At 40.1% G+C, this 13,727-nt stretch overlaps 1 protein-coding gene across 1 annotated transcript in view; it reads left to right on the forward strand.

The window, feature by feature from the left end:
* VBP1 (VHL binding protein 1) overlaps nt 1-13,727 on the forward strand; it is a 79,669-nt gene that overhangs the window by 22,259 nt on the left and 43,683 nt on the right. Inside the window, exons 9-12 of the mRNA XM_055437701.2 lie at nt 1,984-2,063; nt 2,817-2,893; nt 10,848-10,976; nt 11,084-11,114. Coding sequence (XP_055293676.2) covers nt 1,984-2,063; nt 2,817-2,893; nt 10,848-10,976; nt 11,084-11,114 — 317 coding nt within the window. The remainder of the gene's footprint in view (nt 1-1,983; nt 2,064-2,816; nt 2,894-10,847; nt 10,977-11,083; nt 11,115-13,727) is intronic.

Consider the following 13,727-nt stretch of genomic DNA (forward strand, 5'->3'; position numbering starts at 1 on the left):
CGTGGTCTTTCCAGTAATCATGTACGGTTGTGAGAACTGGACCTTAAAGAATGCAGAGTGCTGAAGAATTGATGCTTTTGAACTGTGATGCTGGAGAAGACTCTAGAGAGTCTCTTGAACTGCAAAGAGATCAAACCAGTCAATCTTAAAAGAAATCAACCCTGAATACTATTTGGAAGGACTGATACTGAAGCTGAAGTTCTGATACTTTGGCCGCCTGATACAAATAGCTGGATCATTAGAAAAGACCCAGATGCTGGGAAAGATTGAGGGCAGGCAGAGAAGAGGGCAACAGAGGATGAGATGGCTGGGTGGCATCACTGATGCAATGGACATGAATTTGGGTAAACTCCGGGAGATGGTGATGGAAAGGGAGGCCTGGTGTGCTGCAGTCTATGGGGTCTCCAAGAGTTGGACCTGACTTGGCGACTGAAAAACAACAATTTTCAAGTTAATGTCCAAATGCCACAATATTGACATGAGTTTAAGGTCTGGCACCATCAAACTCTCCCAGTTTCATCTCCTCCATGCTCCCCTTGGCTCTCCCTGCCCTGGCAACGTAGTTCACCTTTATTTGTGGTCTGTGCCATATGCACCCTGTCATGCTCATTCATTTCATACCATCCTACTTTTCTCCCTCAGCTCTCAGCTCAGCTGTTACGTTGTTCAGGTTGCTTGTCTGCCATCCCTCACTTGATCAGATTCACCTAAACACCGAGTATCATGTACCTCTCTTTCATAGTACTTTTCACAGCTTTCATCTGACATTTATTTGTTTGATTATTTGATATCTCTCCTCTCCCACACCCCAGGTTGTGAGGCCTGCTGTATTCTTTTTGCCTGGTGTCTAGTAGTTTATTAACAAACTCTTGTTGAGGAGTGAATGGTTGGATCAGGGGAGACATGATGAGACACACAGAACCCGGGTTGGGAATTGAAGCACACTTCTCCCATCTTTAATTGGAGTGGATAATGAAAGGGTGCATCCACATTCATTTGGCAAATACCAGTTAAGCAGTTACTGTATGCCAAACACCGGGATTCATCAGTGAACAAACAGACAAAATTGCTGTCTTTTTCAGTTCAGTTCAGTCGCTCAGTCGTGTCCGACTCTTTGCAACCCCATGGACTGCAGCACACCAGGCCTCCCTTTCCATCACCATCTCCCGCAGTTTACCTAAACTCATGTCCATTGAGTCGGTGATGCCATCCAACCATCTCATTCTCTGTCGCCCCCTTCTCCTCCCACCTTCAATCTTTCCCAGCATCAAGGTCTTTTCCAATGTGTCATCTCTTCGCATCAGGTGGCCAAAGTATTGGCGTGTCAGCTTCAGCATCAGTCCCTTAGAGTTTTACATTTTACTGCAAGGAGACGGCAATAAACATACACAGAATGAAACCTATAATTTCAAGGATGATCATTGCCATGAAGAAAAAGAAAAGGTGGTGATGGTAAAGAGATTGTTGGTAGGCACTGTTTTCCCTAGGACACCCAAGGAAATCCTGGTTGAGGAGGTGACATTCCAGGGGAAACTGGAGGCCATGAATGAGCTTCTCTGTTCCCTGCTGTGGTTCTTTCTCTGTTTCTCTGTTTTCTTCTTGCCTCCTCTACCTCTTCCCCACTAGGCTTAATGTTTTACTGAAATTTATCTAATAATCTAGTGACTCATTAAAGAACCATAAGTAATGAATAATTTCAAGCCCAGTGTCTTTTCCAAAGGAGACAGATATTTTAGCAGTCATTTGATCATCTTAAGAGACTTTTTTGTTGTTTCTTTAAAAAGGTATGTAAAATCATAGTCTGAAAATCTGATTTCATACCAAGATGCTACTTTTAAGAATGAATTTACTTATAGCAATGATTTCACTTTAATCATTTGCTGGACAGGTGTCCTAATTGTTTTTCAGAAACTTTTCATTATATAGGAGAGTCTGAATTTGCTAATAACTATCAAAAAACAACTTTTTCCTAATTATTTTTAGGCACCCTACAGTTTACTTGAAGCACTAAAACAGCATTTGGCTTCTCTGGAGGACAAACATGACATTCTACCTCCTTACGGGTAAGTTGATAAATCTAATAATATAGGTTAATTTTGTTTTCATCTAAATAATTTGTCTCAGTTTAGCAACATATGATTGACTAAAGAAATTTTGGGCTTTAAATATGGTGAAATAGTGTACAGCCATTTTTAAATGATAATATAGAATAGAGGTTTTCAATCTTTTGTGGGATTCCATATTCTTCACAGAGGAACATCTTCTGTTATACTGAGTGATTCTCAAAGTCATAAGTTGGCCCTAGAAGAACCTCTCTTTGAAGAATTTGATTTCTTCCCTTAGGGACTCTGCTAGGGAGAATTAACTGTTATGGATGATTATTTAATGGTATGGCAAACTGTTTATCCACAAACATACATGTACTTCTCTACATACATACAAATTGAATAATATAAACTTTGAGGTGCATCACTTCAAAATATTCACATTAGCTATTTCTGAGTAGGATAATCATGGTTGATTTCAGCTTCCTGTTTTGTCCTTTTCAGTATTGTTCAAAAATTTCTATCAGGGTCATGTATTATTCATTCAGGTCACTTTTTAAGGTTATGTTAATTATATTTGATTTATACTATCAACCTCTACTAGACAAGTCGATTGACTATTAATTATCTGTTTATCATAGGTGGGTATGTAGTTAGTATATAATAGGATGGATAGATAAATAAGTGAAAGAAATGCAGGCTCAGCCAGGTAGGATATTTGTATCTTTCTTGATTGCCTAGCATGACTCATCTTTCCTATGATCTCTTTAGCATGCAGCGTGCATTGATTCCCTCCATACCAAACAGTCCAATTGTGAGAACCTCAGCAAGCAAAGTCTGGTTTTCAGGTGATATGACTCTATTCTATGATTATGTCAGTGATAATTGAGGGCAGGATTAGAATCTTTAATTCTTTAATTTCCTAACCACTTACTATATCTGCCGCCTCTTCCTAAAGCAATCTTTGACCTAGCAACTTCATCTCTAGGAAGTTATCCCATATATATTCATAGTTGTGAAATGTCATATAAACAAGGATATACCTTACAACATTGTAATAACAAAATGACCCTCTATAAGGGGCACTGGAATGGAATGACCTCCAACTTGTATTTTAAAATACATGTATTTTCTATTGTTCAGTAGAAAATGAGCAAGGTGGGAAACAGTGTATAGTATGCTACTGCTTATTCTTTTTAAAAACAAAAAAGAAAGCATATATATTTCTTTAATTTCTTAAAGAATATTTCTGGAAGGATATCTGAGAAATGAATAAAATGGAAAGGGATAGGTGAGCGAGTCTTTACTGTATCCCTTTTTGTAATTTCTGAATTTTGTACCTGAAAACATTACTTAGAAGATAAGTGTTAAAAAGTAAACACATAATACATACATAAATCTAGTGTGATGTCTGTACGCGGAGCAAGTCTTGCTTACCAGGGAAGTCCAAAGGTTAGTTAGCCTTATACTCAGTGAATATGCAAGATACAACCCAGACCAGCTCCCAGGAGCCCAACTGCTATTGTCTTGGGAAATCTGGAAGCTAGTTGATGACACAGTGGTAACTTGAAATTGGCTGTGATGGAAGCATTTATACCACAGAAATAAATGGACAGACACTACAAAACAGGACTTTTCCTAGAGAGCTGGTTGTTGTACATTTACTGGTACATGACTGCACATAATCAGCCATATCCTATTTTTTTTTAATGGCTGCTTGCATTTCAGTGATATTACTTGGCCCTCTATGCTAGACAAAAATTCCTGTAGTAATGAGCTATACTCTCATGGGGTTTATATGTATTAAAATTTGCTTGCTGTTAATTTAACTTGAAGACTTAAACTGTGTTTATTTTAAATGATGTTTTTCTTTTTTATTTTTCTTTTGTATATATTTTCTAAATGGACACACTTTCTGCATTTTTCAATGGGTGACTTTGACAAAAAATATAATGAACATAAGTCCTTTGAGTAACACTATATGTATAGTAAACATTTGCTTCATTTCCAAAAGAAGGACTTTTTCTGAGGCCCTGTGGTTTGGGAATCATTAGTGCTTTTAAGAAGGTTAAACATAAAACCATTAGTCACTCAGTCATGGCTGACTCTTTCCTACCCCTTGGACTGAAGCATGCCAGGCCTCACTGTCCATCACCAACTCCCGAAGCTTGATCAAACTCATGTCCATTGAGTTGGTGATGCCATCCAACCATCTCATCCTCTATCATCCCCTTCTCCTCCCACCTTCAATCTTTCCCAGCATCAGGGTCTTTTCAAATGAGTCAGTTCTTCACATCAAGTGGCCAAAGTATTGGAGCTTCAGCTTCAGCATCACTGCTTCCAATGAATCTTCAGGACTCATTTCCTTCAGGATAGACTGGTTTGGTCTCCTTGGAGTCCAAGGGACTCTCAAGAGTCTTCTCCAACACCACAGTTCAAAAGCATCAATTCTTCGGGGCTCAGCTTTCTTAATAGTCCAACTCTCACATCCATACATGACGATTGGAAAAACCATAGCTTTGACTAGATGCACCTTTGTCCACAAAGTAATGTCTCTGCCTGAGTCCCAATAGCCCAAAACTGGCTTCCGGTGATCTCTGCCCATGCTGTCTTGAGCACTAAGCCTTGGTTGCCTAATGCTCGTTTCTTGAGCCAATTGTGTCTAAAACCCTGTGGCCAGCTGAAACAACTTTTCCTCTTCAGTCACTGTGAACTAAAAATACTGGCCGTGGAATCAGAGTACTTGGCTTTAATTTTTACTCTGTCATTCATGGACTATGTGACTTAACCACTCTGTACCTCAGCGTCCTTATCCTCAGAAGGTTCTTGTCAAGGTAAAAGAGTCAATATAAATGTAGAATGCTTAGAAGAGAACCTGGCCCATGTGTAACTTCAGTTCAGTTCAGTTCAATTCAGTTCACTCGCTCAGTCCTGTCCAACTCTTTGCGACCCCATGAATCACAACATGCCAGGCCTCCCTGTCCATCACCACTCCCGGAGTTCACTCAAACTTATGTACATCGAGTCAGTGATTCCATCCAGCCATCTCATTCTCTGTCATCCCCTTCTCCTCCTACCCCAATCCCTCCCAGCATCAGGGTCTTTTCCAATGAGTCAACTCTTCTCATGAGGTGGCCAAAGTATTGGAGTTTCAGCTTTAGCATCAGTCCTTCCAATGAACACTCAGGATTGATCTTTAGGATGGACAGGTTGGATCTACTTGCAGTCCAAGGAACTCTCATGAGTCTTCTCCAACACCACACTTCAAAAACATCAATTCTTCGGCACTCAGCTTTCTTCACAGTCCAACTCTCACATCCATACATGACCACCGGAAAAACCATAGCCTTGACTAGACGGACCTTGGTTGGCAAAGTAATGTCTCTGCTTTTTAATATGCTATCTAGGTTGGTCATAACTTTCCTTCCAAGGAGTAAGTGTCTCTTAATTTCATGGCTGCAATGACCATCTGCAGTGATTTTGGAACCCCCCAAAATAGTCTGACACTGTTTCCACTGTTTCCCCATCTATTTCCCATGAAGTGATGGGACCAGATGCCATGATCTTAGTTTTCTGAATGTTGAGCTTTAAGCCAACTTTTTCACTCTCCCCTTTCACTTTCATCAAGAAGCTTTTTAGTTCCTCTTCACTTTCTGCCATAAGGGTGGTGTCTTCTGCATATCTGAGGTTATTGATATTTCTCCCGGCAATCTTGATTCCAGCTTGTGCTTCTTTCAGTCCAGTGTTTCTCCTAATGTACTCTGCATATAAGTTCAATAAGCAGGGTGACAGTATACAGCCTTGACGTACTACTTTTCCTATTTGGAACCAGTCTGTTATTCCATGTCCAGTTCTAACTATTGCTTCCTGACTTGCATATAGGTTTCTCAAGAGGCAGGTCAGGTGATCTGGTATTCCCATCTCTTTCAGAAATTTCCACGTTTATTTTGATCCACACAGTCAAAGACTTTGGCATAGTCAATAAAGCAGAAACAGATGTTTTTCTGGAAGTCTCTAGCATTTTTGATCATCCAGCAGATGTTGGCAGTTTGATCTCTGGTTCCTCTGCCTTTTCTAAAGCAAGCTTGAACATCTGGAAGTTCATGGTTCATGTAGTACTGAAGCTTGGCTTGGAGAATTTTGAGCATTACTTTACTAGCTTGTGAGATGAGTGCAATTGTGCAGTAGTTTGAACATTCTTTGACATTGCCTTTCTTTGGGATTGGAATGAAGACTGACCTTTTTCAGCCCCGTGGCCACTGCTGAGTTTTCAAAATTTGCTGGCATATTGAGTGCAGCACTTGCACAGCATCGTCTTTCAGGATTTGAAATAGCTCAACTGGAATTCCATCACCTCCACTAGCTTTGTTCGTAGTGATGCTTTCTAAGGCCCACTTGACTTCACATTCCAGGATGTCTGGCTCTAGGTGAGTGATCACACCATCATGATTATCTGGGTCGTGAAGCTCTTTTTTGTACAGTTCTCTTGTGTATTCTTCCAACCTCTTCTTACTATCTTCTGCTTCTTTTAGGTCCATACCATTTCTGTCCTTTATCAAGCCCATCTATGCATGAAATGTTCCCTTGGTATCTCTAATTTTCTTGAAGAGATCTCTTGTCTTTCCCATGCTGTTGTTTTCCTCTATTTCTTTGCATTGATCACTGAGGAAGGCTATCTTATCTCTCCTTGCTATTCTTTGGAATTCTACATTCAGATACTTATATCTTTCCTTTTCTCCTTTGCTTTTCCCTTGTCTTCTTTTCACAGCTATTTGTAAGGCCTCCTCAGGCAGCCATTTTGCTTTTTTGCGTTTCTTTTTCATGGGAATGATCTTGATCCCTGTCTCCTGTACAATGTCACGAATTTCCATCCATAGTTCATCAGGCACTCTATCAGATCTAGTCCTTAAAATCTGTTTCTCACTTCCACTGTATAATCATAAGGGATTTGATTTAGGTCATATCTGAATGGTCTAGTGGTTTGACCTACTTTCTTCAATTTAAGCCTGAATTTGGCAATAAGGAGTTCATGATCTGAGCCACAGTCAGCTCCCGGTCTTCATTTTGCTGACTGTATAGAGCTTCTCCATCTTTGGCTGCAAAGAATATAATCAATCTGATTTCGGTGTTGACCCTCTGGTGACATCCATGTGTAGAATCTTCACTTGTGTTGTTGGAAGAGGGTATTTGCTATGACCAGTGCGTTCTCATGGCAAAACTCTATTAGCCTTTGCCCTGCTTCATTCTGTACTCCAAGGCCAAATTTGCCTGTTACTCCAGCTATCTCTTGACTTCCTACTTTTGCATTCCAGTCCCCTATAGTGAAAAGGACATCTTTTTTGGGTGTTAGATTTAAAAGGTCTTTTAGGTCTTCATAGACCCATTCAACTTCAGCTTCTTCAGCATTCTTGGATGGGGCATAGACTTGGATAACCGTGATATTGAATGGTTTGCCTTGGAAACGAACAGAAATCATTCTGTCGTATTTGAGATTGCATCCAAGTACTGCATTTCGGACTCTTTTTTTGACCATTTCTTGTAAGGGATTTCTGCCCACAGTAGTAGATATAATGGTCATCTGAGTTAAATTAACCATTCCGGTCCATTTTAGTTCACTGATTCCTAGAATGTCTATGTTCACTCTTGCCATCTCCTGTTTGACCACTTCCAATTTGCCTTGATTCATGGACCTGACATTCCAGGTTCCTATACAATATTGCTCTTTACAGCATCGGACCTTGCTTCTATCACCAGTCACATCCACAACTGGGTATTGTTCTTGCTTTGGCTCCACCCCTTCATTCTTTCTGGAGTTATTTCTCCACTGATCTCCAGTAGCATACTGGGCACCTACTGACCCAGGGAGTTCCTCTTTCAGTATCCTATCATTTTGCCTTTTCATACTGTTTGTGGGGTTCTCAAGGCAAGAATACTGAAGTGGTTTGCCATTCCCTTCTCCAGTGGAGCACAAGTTAGACCTATCCACCATGACTCATCTGTCGTGGGTGGCCCCACACGGCATGGCTTAGTTGCATTGAGTTAGACAAGGCTGTGGTCTGTGTGATCAGATTGGCTAGTTTTCTGTGATAATGGTTTCAGTGTGTGTGCCCTCTGATGCTCTCTTGCAACACCTACCGTCTTACTTCGGTTTCTCTTACCTTGGATGAGGGGTATCTCCTCACGGCCGCTCCTCCTTACCTTGAACATGGAGTGGCTCCTCTCAGCCCTCCTGCGCTCACGCAGCCACCGCTCCTTGGATGTGGGGTTGCTCCTTTCGGCCACTGCCCCTGACCTTAGGCAAGGGGTAGCTCTTCTTGGCCGCCACCCCTGACCTCAGTCTGTCGCAGCTACTTCGAAGTATATATTTAAAAGTTCGTGTATATGAGACCCTTCTAATTACCTTTTTTGTAGTTATTGAAGTATAGCTTACTTGCATTATGTCAGAGCACCTTCTCTGTATTTTAGTACTTTGGAAATTTGTTGATACTTGCCTCATGGACCACTATATAACCATGATTTTTGGTAGATGTTTCATGTGCACTTGAAAACTGTGTGCTGCTGAGGTTTTTAATTCTGTTGTTCAATCCTCTGTATTTTCACTGATTATTTTGTCTGCTTGTTCTTGTAGTTAAGAAAGGTGTGTTCACATATTCCCTATTTTATCTTAAACTCCTTTTTGATACTTTAATTGTCGTGTAGCACTAATTAGGGTTTTGTTCCCATCACACCGCTAAAATGGCTCTAGTCAAAGTCACCAGCGGCCTCTAGTTTGCAAATAAAGTGGTAATTTCTTAGCCTTCAACTTACTGGACATGACTCATGACTCCCTCTTTTTTGATACACTTTCTTCAGTTTCCCTTTTGGTTTTCTTCTTGTCTAACTCTTGCCTCCCTTAGACTGTTTTCCACTGATTCCTGCTCATCTCTCTTCTTTATCCATATGCACCCATTCCCTAGATGACCTCATCCAAGCCAATGGCCTTAAATATCATTTACATGATAAGATCTCCCAGCTGCAGCCACTGTTCCTGAACTCCAGGTTTGTGTATCCAAGTGTCCATTCTGTGGTAGCACTTGAACATCTAGTAGGGTTCCCAAACTCCATGTGTCCAAAACTAAGCTTTTGACCCTTGACCCCAAGCCTCCTTTATCCATGGTTTTCTCCCATGTCAGTTAATGGCAAATAGCGACTCATTTCTTCTAGGAAGAATGTGACTAAGGAAGAATGTGACTAGGACCAATGCAATTCACACTTGAAGTCATCTTGATTCCTTTCTTTCTGTCACACACCCACATCCAATACATGAGGGAATGTTTTGACTTTACCTTCAAAACGTGTGTAAAAGCTGACCATGTGTTACTATCTCTGGTGTCTATCACTGTAGTCTGAGTTACCATCACCTACACTACCGCAAGGGCTTTCTGCTTCTACCCTTGCCCTCTGTGGTCCATTCTTTACATACCAATCAGAATGATCCCATTAAAAGACAAGTCATAAAGATTCAGTTCAGTTCAGTTCAGTTGCTCAGTCATGTCCGACTCTTTGTGAACCCATGAACCGCAGCACGCCAGGCCTCCCTGTCCATCACCAACTCCCGGAGTTCACTCAAACTCATGTCCACAGAGTCGGTGATGCCATCCAACCATCTCATTCTCTTGTCATCCCCTTCTCCTCCTGCCCTCAATCTTTCCTAGCATCAGGGTCTTTTCCAAGGAGTCAGCTCTTCATATCAGGTGGCCAATGTATTGGAGTTTCAGCATCAACATCAGTCCTCCCAATGAACACCCAGGACTGATCTGCTTTAGGATGGACTGGTTGAATTTCCTTGTAGTCAGAGAGATTATGTCTGTTCAAATCCCTCCAGTGACTTCCCCATCTCAGAGACCTTGGGCTGAGATGGTAGCCTCAGAATGTAAACCAATTCCTTACAAACCCCTTCATCACCTTCCGACTCTGACCACTTTGACTCCAGATACACTGGAGTCATTGTTCCTCAAATACACCAAGCACAGTGTTTCTTCAGGGCTGTTCATGCTGTTCCTTCTGGTGGATTCGCATGGGTCACTCTTTACAAGCTTCAGGTCTTCATGTAAAAATCCCCTTCTCAGTGAGCCTTTCCAGTCTAAAATTTAAATGCCCATTCTCCCACCAACATATCATATTCCTTTCCCTCCTACTTTTTCCTTAGCACTTATTACCATCTAACATGTTATGTGGGCTTCCCTGGTAGCTCAGCTGGTAATGAACCTGCCTGCAATCTGGGAGACCTGGGTTAATCCCCTGGATTGGGAAGATCACCTGGAGAAGGGAACAGTATTCTAGCCTGGATAATTCCATGGACTGTAAGTCCACGGTGTGGCTAAGAGTCGGACACGACTAAGCAACTTGCACTTTAACATGTTACGTACCTCATCTTGATTATTGTTGGTCTCCAATGGAATGTAAGCTAAATGAAGGCAGAGATTTTTTTTTGGCAGTGATAGATAGGTTTTATTTATTTTTTAAAATTTATTATAATTGGAGGCTAATTACTTTACATTATTGTATTGGTTTTGCCATACATTGACATGAATCTTTTATCTTCTTTATTCACAGCTGTATCTTTAGCACCTAGTACAGTGTCTAGTACATAACAAGTGCTCAATTTAGATTTAACAAATAATTTTAAATGACCTTATTTATACTAGTTAACCTAGTAATTTAAAGTCCTGTTACATTGTAATGGGAAGGAATAGATATAGATATATCATTGCTGTATTGATGGAAATTTGGTTTAGGTTTTCGTCTGATTCTTATTTGCAGATTCTTTTCTCTGTGCTATATTACAACCAACATTGCCTTCACAAGCCCGCAAACGTGTTGAAGCGAAACGGCAAAATGAAAAAGTCATAGCAAATGACCTGGACGGTTCAGTTGTTAGCCTTGTAGAAAGTAAGCATCTATTTTTAAACTAATATTTTACATATATATTTATATGCATTTTAATAGGAGTATTTACATAAAAATAATGTGAAATTTGTGTTTGTTTTACAAAAAAGATCTTAACTTTGGAGAAAGCACAGCTAACGGGTGAGTTATTTTTAAAAAAGACAGCCAATAAATACATGTTAGAGGAAGGGACTGATGAACGTAGCACCTAGAAAAAAAAGGTTATTTTTTACTTTGATTTAACCCTTCATGGTTTGTCTGAAGGCTCTTCTTTGGCTAAGCATGTCTTCAATATTGGCATTCTTTGTAGTTCTTTGTATTCTTGGTTATTTTCTTACTTTATGGTAGAAACTGTAGTAAATGAGTGATACTTATTTTTTTACTTTATTAAACAAAGACAATAAAACTGCCAGTTGGGAGTTAAATTCTAAAATCTACATTGAATGTGCAGGTACCACCAAACTGCCACTTTGGTTTGGGTTGTTTCTTTTTTTAAAATGGAAAATAGGCAGACGCGGGAGACGCCCGGCTCCGGAGGCGCAGCCGACCACGTGCAGAACCGTGGCTGAGATGAGCTACCCCGCGCCCAGGGTTAGGGCGGTGGCGGAGAGGAGCTGTACCACGTTCAGGAGGCGGTGGCTGCTTGGGCACCGGAGGGCCGAGAGGAGCTGATCTACATTCAAAGCAGGAGGCGCGGCCTTGAGGAGATACCCCTCGTCCAAGGTAAGGTACAGCGGCTGCGCCTTGCTGGAGCAGCTGGGAAGAGATACTCCACGACCAAGTGGAATATAAGAATCCAGTGTTCTGGGGAGGAAGGAACAAGATGGCGGAGGGATAAGATGGCAAGACCACTTTCTCCCCAACAAATTCATCAAAAGAACATTTGAACGCGGAGTAAGTCCACAAAACAACTTCTGAATACAGGCAGAGGACATCAGGCTCCCAGAAAAGCAGCCCATTGTCTTCTAAAGGAGAGAGAAGAAATCCAGCTCCACCCACCAGAACACCGACACATGCTTCCCTAACCAGGGAACCCGGACAAGTCACCCGTCCAACCCCACACACAGCGAAGAAACTACGTAATAAAGAGAACTCCACAAACTGCAAGAAGAGGGAAAGGCCACCCCAAGCAAAGCAATATAAGCAAGATGAAGAGGCAGAGAAATACCCAGCAAGTAAAGGGACAAGATAATTGCCCACCAACACAAACAAAAGAAGAAGATATAGGGAATTTACCTGATAAAGAATTTCAAATTTTGATGGTGAAAATGATTCAAAATCTTGAAAGCAAAATGGAGTTACAGATAAATAACCTGGAGAAAAGGATTGAGAAGATGGAAGAAAGGTTTAATAAGGACTTAGAAGAAATATAAAAGAGTCAATATACAATGAATAATGCAATAGATGAGATCAGAAACACTCTGGAGGGAACAAACAGTAGAATAACAGAGGCAGAAGACAGGATAAGTGAACTAGAAGATAGAATTGTAGAAATAAACAGAGAGGAAAAAAGAAAAACGAATTAAAAGAAATGAGGACAATATTAGAGACCTCTGGGACAATGTTAAACGCTCCAACATTCGAATCATAGGAGTCCCAGAAGAAGAAGACAAAAAGAAAGACCATGAGAGAATACTTGAGGAAATAATAGTTGAAAACTTCCCTAAAATGGGGAAAGAAATAATCACCCAAGTCCAAGAAACCCAGAGAGTCCCCAACAGGATAAACCCAAGGCGAAATACTCCAAGACACATATTAATCAAATTAACAAAGATCAAACACAAAGAACAAATATTAAAAGCAGCAAGGGAAAAGCAGCAAATAACACATAAGGGGATTCCCATAAGGATAACAGCTGATCTTTCAACAGAAACTCTTCAGGCCAGAAGGGAGTGGCAAGACATACTTAAAGTGATGAAAGAAAATACCCTACAGCCCAGATTGCTATACCCAGCAAGGATCTCATTCAAATATGAAGGAGAAATCAAAAGCTTTACAGACAAGCAAAAGCTGAGGGAATTCAGCATCACCAAACCAGCTCTCCAACAAATGCTAAAGGATCTTCTATAGACAGGAAACACAGAAAGAGTGTATAAACTTGAACCCAAAGCAATAAAGAAAATGGCTACGGGATCGTACTTATCAATAATTACCTTAAACGTAAATGGGTTGAAATTTTCAAAAAGGCTAGGAAACAATTCTCATAGCCATCAATAGTTTAGTGTTGAGTTCATGAATAGTTTTTAAAGTTTGGGACAAACTGTAGTATTTGCTATTTGAAGTACTATTTGTAATTGGCATATTACGATGTAACATTGGTCTTCATTTCCATCTTAAAATGCCTAAACATGCCTAACAGGTTTTTAGATTTGTGAATTTTAGTTGAAATGTATTTTACGATGTTACTAAACCTGCAGAAATATTGAAATATTTCAGAGAACTTATTCACTGTACATTCAATTTATTTTATTTATAAAAGTTATGAACTGTAGGAAGTTTTACTTGTTGGGTCAAATGCTTGTTGCTTCAAATGCTTGTTGCATTTGAAGTGCTAGTTACAAGAAAATCAAATACCTTCAATGTATAAATGCTATTAAGTTTTTAAAGGACTCTGGAGTATAAGTAAGTTTGTTTAAAGAAATTTAGTCTGTTCAACTTGAAAAAATAAATAAAATTGGAAAAAATAAAAAATAAAAATATATGCAAAAAAATAAAAAGGCTAACTCTTAAAAAAAAAAAGGAAAATAGTTTACT

Source organism: Moschus berezovskii, chromosome X, assembly GCF_049115385.1.
Source record: "Moschus berezovskii isolate FMDL1 chromosome X, NW_MosBer_1.0, whole genome shotgun sequence".
Taxonomy (NCBI): Eukaryota; Metazoa; Chordata; class Mammalia; order Artiodactyla; family Moschidae; genus Moschus; species Moschus berezovskii.